This window comes from Dasypus novemcinctus, chromosome 19 (assembly GCF_030445035.2).
Source record: "Dasypus novemcinctus isolate mDasNov1 chromosome 19, mDasNov1.1.hap2, whole genome shotgun sequence".
In the NCBI taxonomy this organism is placed as follows: Eukaryota; Metazoa; Chordata; class Mammalia; order Cingulata; family Dasypodidae; genus Dasypus; species Dasypus novemcinctus.
The window spans coordinates 22,136,142-22,150,220 of record NC_080691.1 but is presented as its reverse complement, the minus strand read 5'-3'; the positions used below and the strand labels follow the sequence as shown (position 1 = coordinate 22,150,220).

Genomic DNA, 14,079 nt, shown 5'->3' with positions numbered 1-14,079 from the left:
AATACATACAAAATCTAAACTGTAAATACACTAATCAAATACATTTTCATAATTAAGCAAAACAAAATTCAGAACAACACTTGGGGTGGCAGACTTGGCCCAGTGGTTAGGGCGTCTGTCTATCACATGGGAGGTCTGCGGTTCAAACCCCGGGCCTCCTTGACCCATATGAAGCTGGCCCATGCGCAGTGCTGATGCGCACAAGGAGTGCCTTGCCATGCAGGGGTGTCCCCCACGTAGGGGAGCCCCACATGCAAGGAGTGCGCCCCGTAAGGAGAGCTGCCCAGCGCCAAAGAAAGTGCAGCCTGCCCAGGAATGGTGCCGCACACACGAAGAGCTGACAACAAGATGAAAACACAGATTCCTGTGCGCTGACAACAACAGAAGCGGACAAAGAAGATGCAGCAAATAGACACAGAGAACAGACAACTGTGGTGGGGGGGGAGGGGAGAGAAATAAATAAATAAATCTTAAAAAAAAAAAAAGAATAACACTTGGCTTTCAGGTCTCCACTCACATTATCAACATCCTCTGAGAGACCTTCCCTAAATTTCCTGTCAAAACTAACCATATTCTCCCCGGTCATTCTCACATTCCCCAGTTTTATTTTCCTCTCAGCCATAATTACTACCCAAAACTATCTTTTTGTTCAGTATATGTCTGTTTTCTTTCTCAGCCATGAGAACAATAATCTTTGCTTCCCTTACTGGTTTCGCCTGCATGATTCAATTAATTACTTGAATGAAAGAATACTGAGGTTAAAAATAATTTGAAAAAGAAGAGCAAAATTGAACATTATCTGATTTCAAAACTTATTATAGAGCTACAGTAATCAAGAACATTTGAATGAGCATAAAGATAGGCAAATAGATGAATGAAACAGAATAGAATCCAGAAATAGACCCGCACACAAATGATTTTCAATAAAGGTGCAAATCCAATGGAAACAGATAGTCTTTCCCACAAATGGTGCTGGAACAACTAGATATCCTTATGCAAAAAAGAGACCATTCATCCATATCTCACACCATATACAAAAATTAATTCAAAATGGATAACAGACTTATAACTAAAAAATTTCTAGAAGAAAAAAAGAGAAAACATTTGAGACTTTGCATTAGGAGAAGATTTCTCAGAAATACTGCCAAAAGTATGACCCATTTAAAGGGTCATCAAAATACTGGCCTTCATCAAAATTAAAAACATCTGTTTATCAAAAGACACTGTTAAAAAAATGAAAAGACAAGCCACAGACTGGAAGAAAATATTTGCAATTCTGACAAAGGACTTCTAATAAGAATTCTCAAAGGTCAATAATACAAAAACAATCAAATTAAAAAATGGGCAAAATTTTTTAACAGACACTTCATCAAGGAAGATAGATGACAAGCACATGAAAAGATGCTCAACATTTTAGTCATCAGGGAAAATACAAAGCAAAACCACAATGAGATATTGCTACATACCTATTAGAATGGCTATAATAAAAAAGACAGATAATAACAAGTATTGGTGAGATGTGGAGGAATTGAAACTCTCATACACTGCTGGTGAGAATATAAGTGGTATAACCACTTTGGAAAATACTTTGCCTTTTCAGGAAAAATAAATTATACACCTACTATATGATCAACCCATTCTACTCCAAGAAAAATGAAAGCATATGTCCACACAAACACTTGTCAACCCCAAAGTTCATCAATAAATGAATAAACAAACCGTGATATATTCATATGATGGATACTCAACAGTAAAAACAAATGAACTATTGATACACACTACAATATGTATTACTTTCAAGTAATAATGCTGAGCATAAGAAGCCAGATTGAGGAAGTACATACTGTATAATTCCATTCATTTATAAAAAATTCTAGGAAATGACAACTAAAGTATAGTGAAAGAAAGCAGAACAGTGGTTGGTGGCCTGGAAACAAGGGAAGGATTATAAAGGAGCATGAGGAAACATCACGAGGGATGACGTTCGTTATGGTGATAGTTTCACAAGTATATACATATATGAAACTTAACAAATTGTACAGTTAAATATATGCAATTACTGCATGTCAATTATCACTCAATAAAGTTGATTAAAAATAATTAAAAAGAATCTGAAAAATAATTCTCAACTTTGGGTTGTGTTCATAATCTGACCTTTTAAGTGGTTCACACTTCTTTTCAATAATAGGTGAGTGATAAGTAACAGGGCTGGAGGGAAGGAGAAATTACTTCCTTTGAAACTGTCATCTTTACCACTTGCTGGTTTGGTTATGCCCACACTTCCATGCTTCTACCCCAAAAAGCTGGACAATGCAGGGTCTATTACTATCCAGGCCCTTTCTCTACCCCCAGCCCCCAGTCTTTTTGTCTCCTAAAGAAGCAGATCCTTACTTGTCTGGAAGAGCAGACACAAGGAACAAAAGGCTCAATGACTGGCTGACAGAATAAAGAACAGACAAGTGTTTTATTTAAAAGCTCCCTAAAGAATTAGAACATTTGATGCTATACACAGTTCTGTTGAAATGCAGTTATATATTACCCAGAACCATAGGCACTTGCCAAGAGACCTGTCCAAGTCACTCACTTCTAGGAGTTTTCCATTTTCTTTTTTTACCTCTTTTCTTTCCAGATCCATAAGTAACATTCAGGTGTGTTTTAAGGAGACATTCCTATCATTTTGAAAAGTCTCAATTCAAATAAACCCAGCAGCTTGAAAGATGGACAACCAAGGAAAAGAATAGACAATGGGTCTTATGTGTGAGTTGTATATAAAGAGTGGAAATACAAAATAGCAGAAGCACTATCTAAAAACAACAGGTCACACTACTGTTTACCAACAGAATTAAGGTTTACAAATAATTAGCAATAAGTATAAAATAATAGCAGTATGCTGATTAACAGGGGATTCTGGCTTCACTACTTATTAATTGGATGACCTTAGGCAAATTGCTAACTTCTAAAACTCAATTTACTCATTGATAAAAAAGCAGGGTTGTTTTTACCTACTCCATAGTATTATTCAAAAATTAAACGCGTTTGGGTTACAGTAAAAGCTAAATAAATGTTAGCTATTAGTAGTAGTATTACTGCAAACTTTCGAAGGCTTTCATTAACTCACTAATCCTGCTTCTAATCTTAGAATGAGACAAACTTAGGTCCAAATCCTCCATTTACTAGCATGTTACTTTTGAACCACAGTTTCCACATCCATAAAACGGGGATGGTTAAAATTACCTGACTTTTAAGGTGTGGTAAAGCATTCATAACCAGACACAGCTCCCTTCCCTCCCATCTCCCAAAGCGAAGATTGTAGAGGAAGGAAATACTTCTAATAGCTGCAGCAGATACAGTCAATTTTTCCACTTCTGGCACGTAAGAGGTGGAAGGAGAGGGGGATGCAAAGGCATATAAAGGGTCAGGGGTTCTGAATGAAGCCCCCCAAAAGGGTGCTAGAGGCAGAGTGACCCAGAAAGGGTCGACAGTCAGAGAACTGGCCCCGAGCACCTCCCTCCTCCCACCTCCAGCGACCCGGGTCAAGGAGCCTCCCCAAGTGAGCGGGGTTATTTCGGAATCACCATGAGGCAATTCTCATGAGGCAATGGGTCAGGAATGCGGCGCCGAGCCGGGCCGCTGGAGTCCGCGGCTGCCCAGGCAGCCGTACCTGCCCGCGTCTACGACGGGCATCCTCCGGGCTGCGGGAGCCGGAACTCAGGGAGGCAGGAAATGAATGGGTTCCCGAGGGGTGGGGGCGCGGAGGGGACGGGCCCCGGGCCCGGGAAGGGTAAAGGGGTTGGGAGGGAGCCTGTTTCCCCCACCCAGAGCGGGAGTCGGAAGCCCGTCCGGGGCTCCCCATCCCGGGCGGGGAGGGCTGACCGAACGGGGGCCGAGCGGAGGCCTGAACCGGGTCCCCCGGGGGCGCCTCACCTTCGCGATGTCATGTTCCTCTCGCCCTCCGGCACCGGGACGGACTCGCTCCTAGCTCAGGCTCCGCTGGACCGGGTCACATCGGCCTGGCCCGAGGGAGGCCCGCTAGGGACCGGACGGGGTTAGATAGAGCCAGCCGGCCGCGCGCAGACCCCCCTCCAGGCCTGGGGATCCCTGAGACAGTACAGTCGCCCCCCCTTCAACCCGGTTTGCTCCTCCCCCACCCCCGCCCTTTACAGGCGGCGCTGCCATGACGTCACCCCCGCGCGACACCCACCACCACTTCCTGCTTCCCATCAGTCTGGGATAGAGCGCAGGTAGGCAATGGCATCTCTGTTGCTCCATGGAGCCATCGCCCCGCAATACCCAAAGAGTTCCAGAGTCCTTTAAACCTTGTCTGCGGGGAGTGAGATCGTGCTGGGTGATGTACCAAATCCCAAGTACCAACCACATCCTCTCCCACGGTGTCAGTGTCCATCCCTGCCCGTGAGATTGCCAAATTCATTTTCATCCATTTCATTATATAAACCGACGCTCCACTTCTTATCTGTGTAACTTTGGAAAAGTTACTTAATTTCTCTGTACCTCAGCTTCCTCATCTGTAAAATTAAGAGTGTAATGACATTTTCTTCTTAGGATTATTGTGAGAATTAACTATGTAAAATACTTAGAATTGAGCCCACACTAGGTAGTAAGGGCTTTTTAAGTTAGTTGTTGTTGTCATTATAATTAAACATCTGTTGAGTGTTCTCTAAATTCCAGGTACTGTTTTAAACCAAGGGGATACAACAGTGAATAAAAAAGGCAAAAATAAAAATCCATACTTTCTCGTGAGAGGAGGTACAGTAATCAAGATCTCAAGAGTGGCGAAGCTTGCTTTGGGCATTGTTGATGTAGAAAAACTCTCTCTAAAGCTACTCATATCCCTTTTCCCTTCCCCTGGGGATTTAATGGATACTTTGGGGAAGCAGGAAATAAAATCTAAATGGTTAAGAAATTAAAACACCAACAGAAAGTCTGTGTCCTACATGTGGTAGTTTGGGGTATGAAAAAAAAGTCAAATATAGAGATACAGAGATAAAGTACTATGCAGAAAAGGCAAGAAAGGAGGATGGGAGTATTAAATTTTAAGTAGGGTGGTTAGGGGAAACTTCACTCTAATATTTCAATAAAAAGCTGTCCTGGGAATAACTGAAGGAAGAGCATTCCAAGCCCAAGAAGAAAGGTGTTCAAAGGTCCTGAGCAGGACACTGCCTCTAGTATTTGAAGAACAGTAAAGAAATTTCTGTGGTTGGAGCAAAGTGAGGTTGGGGTAGAGTAGCAGAAGATCAGGTAAAAGAGAGGTAGTGTTGGCATAGGCCCTCAGGCTTCCTTAATAGCTTTGCATTTTTTTCATAACAAAATGGGGAGCCATTGAATTTTGAGCAGAGAAGGAACATAATCTATGTTTTACAAGTATTATTTTGGATACTCTGAAGAATAGGATCAAGGGGGTAAGGGTAGAAACAGAGGAAACAGTTTAGAGGCTACTCAGTGGTTGAGCACCTGCTTCCTACGAGGTCCGGGATTCAAGCCCCCTTCCTCCTTAAAAAAAAAAAAAAAGACCTAGACCCCAGCCCGGTCTGGTCCAGCCCACTTAACCACTCCCTCCTCTCCCAGCCCTGTGCTTCTTATGGTAGGCTGAATGACTTCCATTTCCCCTCAATAGGCCCTATTCTTCCCTACCTCAGGGCCTTTAACAATCCTATCCCTGTCTCTGTCCCTGGAGATTGTTCCTGCCCCACCTCCCCATATATGCATCTGATCTCAAAGAAGTCATTCCTCTATAATAGGAAGCCTTACCTGATTCTCTCTAAGACACCTAGTTTAGAACCATTATAAATCTAAGAGGCAGTAACATGGGGATTAAAATTCTTGACCTCCAAAACCCTGCCTGGCTGCCTGCCATAGACAAGTCACTTGACCCATCTGTGTCTCAGTTTCCTTGTCTGTAAAGATGGAATCAAAATGCCACCCACATCATAAAGGTTACTGTTGTGAAGTACTTAGAGCAGTGCCTGGCAAAATAAGAATTTGATAAATGCTACTTATCATTTGTCCCTTTTCTCAAGTAAACTTTAAGTTACCTGAGTACAGAAATCACGTCTCCCTCGTCTTCCCTGAATTCTGTACACTCAGCAGCTAAAGTGATCTTTCTAGAATACAAATCTAATCATGTCACTCCCCTGTTTTATGAGGGAGGTTCAGAGCCATGAGCAATAAATAAAAATCCTTCGATTAGCAGGTAAGGCCCTCTGGATATAGCCTATGCCTATCTGTTCAGCCTCATTTACCTTCACCTCCTCACATATTTTCACAGTTTCCAAAGGCCTCCTGCTGTCTGTTATATCCCTGCCTTCCAAAATTTAGTTCCTTTTGCCTGGAATACCCTTCAAATCTTTCTCCATCTGGAAAACAAATGTCATGCAAGATTTAGCTCCAACTCAAGGAGCCCCTCCAGGGAACATTCTCTGCATATACCCCTTGACCACATCCTGAGAGTGTAAGAGGCCCCCTTCTGCTCTCAGGACAGCCTGTTCATGCCTCTAATGGCACCGAATGCACTTACATGTCATTGTTGGTTGACCCTGCTCTCTTCCCCTAGATTACAAGTTCTTAACAAGAGGTCCAAGAGCTTGAATTGAAATTCAAAAAAAAACCACATTATTCTTGTGGAGACATGTTGATGCAGGCGTGATATTTATTAAATAATACACAGTATACTGTGGCTTAGTAAGAGGTCTGTGCCTTTCACTTGACTGGTAAAGGGGGTCCGTGGAGCAAAAAAAAAGGTTAAGAACCCCTGCCCTAGAGCTCCTTTTAAGACAAAGTCATCTTCTTTATCTTTATATCCTCAGCACCTAGCACAGTACCTGGCCTATAATAAGCCTAGGAAATATTCATTTAGAGTCCAGATTAGATGGCCAACTAATTTCTCAACCACAAAAGCATGCAAGTTCCTTGCAACAAGCCAAATGAAAACAGTAATTTTCCCTGCTCTTCAATATATACATCATGCCTACTCCAACCCCACCAGTGTTAATAGTTTGGTGGGTATCCTTCTACAGTTTTCTCTATGATTATACAAATACCTACACATACATATCACACTCGTTAACATACATGATATACACAGGGTTTTTTCTTATTTTATAAATTGGTTTAATTATATATACATACATACATACACACACATATCACTTGCATATAATCTTTGTGATTTATTTTTTCCACTTTATAATGGACATCTCTCTCTAGACCAGTGATGCCTGTCAAATATAAATATAATAATAGCTATATATATCACTTTAAAAATTCTAGTAGCCACATTAAAAAAATAAAAGGAAACAGGTGAAATTAATTTGAATATATTTGATTTAACCTAATGTCAAAATACTGTTCAATATGTAATCAGTATAAAAAATTCTTAAAGAGATATTTTACATTCTTTTTTTCTTACTAAGACTTTGAAATCCAGTATGTATTTTACATTTACAGCACATCTCAATATGAACTAGCATTTGGTTAGTGGCTACTGTACTGAACCTTTAACTCATTATTTTCCATAGCTGTATAATAGTCTATAGTATGGTTGTACATTATTTAGTCAACTATTTCTGTGTTGATGGACATCGAATTATTTCCAGGTGATTTATTGCCACTAAAAATAATCCTTCCATGAACTTCATTATGAGAAAATCATTGAGTAAGGGAATCACTATATTGACATTTACAGTGTATGAGGTATTATTAATATCATCAATACCATCCACATTTTATAAATAAGAAAACAGATGTTCAGAGGCTTATTATAAGGTCACATAGTAAGTAGTCTCCAGGTTAGAGGGACAGTGTCCTTTCTGCAACACAAATGCACAGTGGTTTTATATCTTTCCATGGCATTTTCTGTGGCACAAAGAGATATGATTCAATTTACCTAGAATCATGACCTTGGATAAGTGATTTATTCTAATCAAACCTAACTTCTTTAATCTGAAATTCCTAGAGTTTGTGATGACACTTAAAATGAGATTGTGTTGCAAAAGTGTTTATTTTGCAAATAATAAAGCATTGCACAAATTTCAGAGCATTTCATATATGATAAACCAGGAGCTTAATACAATAAATTTTTACATTATTATAATATTATTTGACATTTTGCCCAACTAAAGAACCGCAGGTTTTGTAATAACTCAACAAAACCCAAAAGGAGATTCACTTAAATTTTATTTCAATGGCAGTCTGTTTAACCAATATTTTGGGGCATTTACTAGGTGAAAGTCTCCCTAATTCTCAGAATTTTTGAGGAGCTTAAATAAGCAATTCAGCACTAGATTCATTTCCTGAAGCAGATTTCTAAGAACTTTGCTCAGTTTACTGCTAACATTCCCATTCTTAAAAATTGGCAATACCTAAGCCTTTCCTTGAGAATAATCACGCATCTGAGCAGTGAATAATCCTAAACTAGTACAGTTGACTAGGATTACGATTGTCCTTAATGTGTAAGAAAGGAAGACATCTTTTACAAGCTTCACTTTTCGTCAGGCACGGCAACTCTGCATTCACTGAAATCTGAATGGTTCCAGCGAAATCTCTGAGATACTTGGGAATTATTTCCTTCATCCATCTAACCATTCTTATATTGAAAACGGTGGTTGTTTTTTAATAACTTTAGGAACACTAAAAAATCTGCAATCCTATTTAGGTTACCAGAGATATTTCGAAATATTTACTAGTCTATAAAATGAAACACTTTAAGACAAAATATTCTTACCTTCCCCCACCTTGCACTTTCGATGGGGGGGGGGGGACTACATTTCCCATAATGCCCCAGGCCCGGAAGGAAGTGGGACTCGAGCCTTCCCGTGATTGCTTATAGACCGGAAGCCGGGCCCTTAGTTCTCTTTCCCATCTTGCAAGGTAAGAATGGCGGGCTTCCTTTGCAAGACTCGACTTCAGGACTCCAATCTTTCGCCATCCGAGCCAGGAGGCCATGAAGTCCATAGTTGCGGGGGTCGGACGTGCTCGGGGCCAACTAGGAGGCGTCCCAGACTCTTATTTGCTTGGGTTTGCCTGGGGTACGAAGCGGGTGAGGTGGAATACCGCGGAGGCTGCGGCAGCTCGCCACCCTCTGTGACTGGGGGTACAGAGCCCCTGTGGTGATCCGTGGCAGGCTGGTGAGTTCGGAGGTACCAGGGTGGTGACGTGTGCCCCGGTATCCCGGGTGCCTGATCCAGAAGACGCCGCTGGGATTCTTTCAGCCACGTTGGGGTTTGGGTCTGAGGCCAAATGTTACTTTCCTGTCTCTCCCCATCCGCAGCCGGAAATTGCCGCTTGGCCTTGCGCTTTCGGTCTTGCTTAAATTTGTTCTGATTGTGCGGGTATCCTCACCTCCTAAACCCAGTTTTTTGAGAGGACAATCTTAAAAGTTAAAAGCAAAGGCCAAGGAAGCAAATGCTTTCAAGTAACAGTTCTGCTGCTGATTGGAAGAAGGGTGAAACCTGTTATCCTGGGGCGTATTAAAGGGTCATTGATGACATGCCGTTTGGTTTATTTCATTTGATATTGGTAGATGGCGGGTGAAAAAGCCGAGAAGCCGGCAGGCACTAAAGAGAAGAAACCTGAAGCCAAGAAGGCTGATGCCAGTGGCAAGGTTGAGAAGGGTAGCCCCAAGACCAAAAAGCTCAAGAAAGGGAAACCTCACTGCAGCCGAAATCCAGTGCTGGTCAGAGGAATTGGCAGATATTCCCGATCTGCAATGTATTCCAGAAAGGCCATGTACAAGAGGAAGTACTCAGCAGCTAAATCCAGGATTGAAAAGAAAAAGAAGGAGAAAGTTCTTGCTACTGTCACAAAACCCGTTGGTGGTGACAAAAATGGAGGTACACGAGTGGTTAAACTTCGCAAAATGGTAAGGTTTGAAAGAGATGGTAACTTGGATGGATTTGGCTTAACCTTGAATACTCAGAAGATTTTATGTACTCAGTTTTTTTTAGAAATTTATGTCTACCAGAGCATTGAACATCAAAAAAAATAGCAGTTTCGGGTTTGCTGTGTGGCTTTAAAACTCAATTTAAAGTTGAGCGACTTACTGTGCTTTCATCACATGTAAAAAGGAAGATCGAGTCTAGAATTCTACCTGGCCTATAGAACATTTATCCATTAGAGCATTATTTCTCAGCTTCTCCCTATCACACACAAGACCCAAAGTTTTCTCAAGGTTTGCTTTCTTTAATTTCCATTATGGAAACATTTCCCAGAAGTTACTGCACAAGAAGGGAAATGGCACTCAAGACTTCCTTTATCACAGCTTTTGTGAGCTAGTTTTCCTATTAGGTGTTCATGTTTGATAAAAGGAACACCAAAATAGAGCATGGTTGGAAATAGATTATTAGGTTGTTTGTTGTCATATCCTTGTTGGTCCTTGCATGCTGTCTTATTTTCACATTTACTAGACAGTACTGCTGGTCTAAATGAGTTTCTGTAGTTGCATGTAATTTGTTTTACTTTGTGCACAAAATGGGAGTAGTACCCGTTACTGTGGGGTCAGGTCAAGTGGTGAAGCACTTTAATTGGAAGAGCTGCTCCCTCTTAATATTATGCAAAATGTGCTGTGAAGCAAAATAAATTATGGTATGCGTTAGAGGTCAGGGACCCCAGAAAAACTTGAGAATCGTAGCAAGACGGTATATTTTGCCATACAATTTCTAAGGTTTAGTGTAATCCCAAGTTTACAAAGGTATCTTGCTTGTCCCTTTCCAATTTGGCTTAAACACAGCTCCTTCATTACATGGTTCCCTGCCTATGTTGGACAGGTAGTAGATGCAGAAACATTGACTTTTTCCCTTTTCTTCTTGAGCAAAATGGAAATGCAACAGTGTAAATATTTAAATGACGGTGTGGAGCTCAACTGTACTAATACCACTTGGCTGTTGAAATTAATTGGAATCATGGATTTTTCCAGCCTAGATATTATCCTACTGAAGATGTCCCTCGAAAGCTGTTGAGCCATGGCAAAAAACCCTTCAGTCAGCACGTGCGAAAGCTGCGATCCAGCATCACTCCCGGGACTGTTCTGATCATCCTCACTGGTCGCCACAGGGGCAAGGTAAGCAAAGAAACTGCTTTTGTAGAGCTTCCTTTCAGTTGCCTGGAGTGCTTGATCTTTGTGTGTTTACACTCTGGGTATTTTCCTAATAGCAAAATCCAGTTACTTACTAGCCAAACATTCCAGTATAGAAATCATTATAGATAACTGTTCATAATTTTCTCTACGTTTTTCACCTAGTGGAAACATTCCTCTGTTACAGATAACAAGTAACATAATATACAGTCATTTATTTAGCTATTTCTTGTTGTTTTATCACTTACTACAAGTTATTCAAATGACCTTTTACCTCAAGATGTTTTAAGTTATTTAGGATAGAATTGAAAGAATGAAATTTGAGTTGAAGGGTTTTTTAAAATATTAGAAGTAATATCTGGTCCTTTTATTAAATCAAGCATACTGCTTATATTCTTGGTTCATCCCTGTGGGTACAGATTGTTTCCAGAAGAAATAGAAATTTTCTTTACCGTTTAGACACTTGTAATTTTAAAAATTAAAGTCAGTTTTTAAGGGAGCAGGTGTAAGTCAAGTGGTTGAATGCCTGCTTCCCAAGTACGAGGCCCGGGGTTTAATCCCCAGTGCCTCCTAAAAATAAATAAAGTCAATTTTCTTTTTTAAAAAATGCTAACACTGTTTTATTTAAAAGTAATAAGGCATTTCTAATGGTCAAAACATGATTTCTGTTTAACTTGCAGAGAGTGGTTTTCCTGAAGCAGCTGAGCAGTGGCTTGTTACTTGTGACTGGTAAGAAAATCCAAAGATTTTACATTCTCTGAAACTTAAATTTTTAAATGATTGCAGTGTACCTATTTGCTCTGCCTATGTGGAGGTTTTTCAGTGCTGTGAGATTCTGAGTTCCATTTCATTGCTTTGTGCACATGTGCCTTAAATGGAAGTGGGTATTTAATTTTGCATGGCAACATTTCACCAAGTAACTGTCACTTAAAATGTTTGACTCTTAGCTGTGAGAAATGCATCCCACATAAATTTGTGATGGGCCTGTTGATTGTCATCAGCGCTGTATTCTAAACAGACGGAAAATGAGTAGTTCATTTAAAATTGGGTGGGTAGTTCTCAGTTAATTGGGCACCTCTGGTGTTTGAAGTTTCTGACCAACCTAAATAAGTAGCTATGCCCTATATCAACCTGGGTGATTTAAGGGAGGAAAAGCCTTGGACAAATTTGTGAGATCTTGAATTTCACAGTAAATTACAAATTCACCAGGTTTTTCACAATCCAAGTTTAATTAATGTCTACTTAGTGCTTGTGTTTGTTTCCCCTTTGCCTTGCCAATTTTTTTTCCTTAGGACCCCTAGTCCTCAATCGAGTTCCTCTGCGTAGAACACACCAGAAATTTGTTATTGCCACCTCCACCAAAATTGACATAAATGGTGTGAAAATCCCAAAGCATCTCACTGATGCTTACTTCAAGAAGAAGAAGCTGCGTAAGCCCAGACACCAGGAAGGTGAGATCTTCGACACAGAGAAAGAGGTAAGATTCTATTTCTCTAATATACTGTGATGATATCATTGGCACCTCTGATTGGGATTGAAAATAAAGAGGATTGAAGAAAAATTAAAGTGTAAATAATGAGGAATGTTGGGGAAGTACTTAATATTGCTCCAGATTCTTCCAAATTCAGTTCTTTTTTTTTTTTTTTCTTTTAAGATTTATTTATTTAATTAATTCCCACCCCTCCCCCGGTTGTCTGTTCTCTGTTTGCTGTGTCTTGTTTCTTTGTCCGCTTCTGTTGTCGTCAGCGGCACGGGAAGTGTGGGTGGCGCCATTCCTGGGCAAGCTGCACTTTCTTTCACGCTGGGTGGCTCTCTTTACGGGGCACGCTCCTTGCGTGTGGGGCTCCCCTACGTGGGGGACACCCCTGCATGGCAGGGCACTCCTTGCGCGCATCAGCACTGCACATAGGCCAGCTCCACACGGGTCAAGGAGGCCCGGGGTTTGAACCGCGGACCTCCCATGTGGTAGACGGGCACCCTAACCACTGGGCCAAGTCTGTTTTCCCCAAATTCAGTTCTTCATGGGGGCCAGGAACTTAAATCAGTCCCCAAGTTTGGTGGAACCCTCTAGGAATAACTGCTGAAAGTAGACAAAAGGATAAGATCTGTTTTGTTTTTTAAAGAATTTTTAAATTTTTTGTTTATCCCCCCACCCCCTCCCACGGCTTCTTGCTGTCTGCTCTCTGTGTTCATTCACTGCATGTTCTTCTGTGTCTGTTTGCCTCCCTTTGTTGCGTCCTCTTGCTGCACCAGCTTGCCTTCACAAGGAGGCCCTGGGACGTGAACCCAGGGCCTCCAATATGGTAGGCAGGAGCCCAATCAATTGAGCCACAGCTGCTTCCATAAGACCTGTTTTTATTAGGTAAAATGTATTTCACAGCCATCCAAGAAAGGGTTTATCAAAATTATCTTTGTCTAAATATTTCTGGGAATGAGTACTTGTGAGATACAGGGTTCCTTAGTTAAGTAAAGAATTTGGTGCTTATACCCACTTTTTAAATGCTAATTTTTTTTTCCTTTAGAAATATGAACTTACAGAGCAGCGCAAGATTGATCAGAAAGCTGTGGACTCACAACTCATGTCAAAAATCAAAACTGTTCCTCAACTCCAAGGCTACCTGCGTTCTGTGTTCTCTCTCACAAATGGAGTTTATCCTCACAAATTGGTGTTCTAAACTTGCAAAAAAAAAACTAATTAAATAACTGGTATATTATGTATCTTTGTTATTATCAGTTATCTGGTGGAGGTTGGTTTGACACAGCCAGCTTGACGGGATTTAACTCCACAAGATTAATGTTTTTTTGAATTTCAATTCAAGCTCACAGACCAGTTGTTAAGAACCCCTGCATTAAAAGAAATGGGGTGGTGTTTTCAGCTGCATACTAAATAGCACATTGATGAGAATTAACTCACCCTTGTCGCAACCCTTTCCTTCCCTTCAATTACCTAACTCCCATTACCCACCCCCTTTCCTCATCTGCCTAGTGTCCAA

General features: G+C 40.9%; 2 protein-coding genes across 3 annotated transcripts in view; one reads left to right on the top strand and one right to left on the bottom strand.

Annotated features, from left to right (window-relative positions):
* Nucleotides 1-4,292, bottom strand: part of PTPN11 (protein tyrosine phosphatase non-receptor type 11) — a 123,470-nt gene extending 119,178 nt beyond the window's left edge. The window contains exon 1 of one of the 2 annotated variants that reach the window (XM_004448177.4): nt 3,925-4,292. In XM_004448177.4, coding sequence (XP_004448234.1) covers nt 3,925-3,938 — 14 coding nt within the window. In that variant the 5' untranslated portion in view covers nt 3,939-4,292. The remainder of the gene's footprint in view (nt 1-3,924) is intronic. The other variant, XM_012528101.4, reaches the window with a different exon arrangement.
* Nucleotides 4,293-9,502: 5,210 nt separating this feature from the next.
* RPL6 (ribosomal protein L6) lies at nt 9,503-13,804 on the top strand. Its single transcript, XM_023591042.3, has 5 exons — nt 9,503-9,874; nt 10,928-11,071; nt 11,767-11,815; nt 12,379-12,563; nt 13,609-13,804. Exons 1-5 carry the CDS (start codon nt 9,536-9,538, stop codon nt 13,759-13,761), a joined length of 870 nt encoding a protein of 289 aa, XP_023446810.1. The 5' UTR covers nt 9,503-9,535; the 3' UTR covers nt 13,762-13,804.
* Nucleotides 13,805-14,079: the final 275 nt, after the last annotated feature.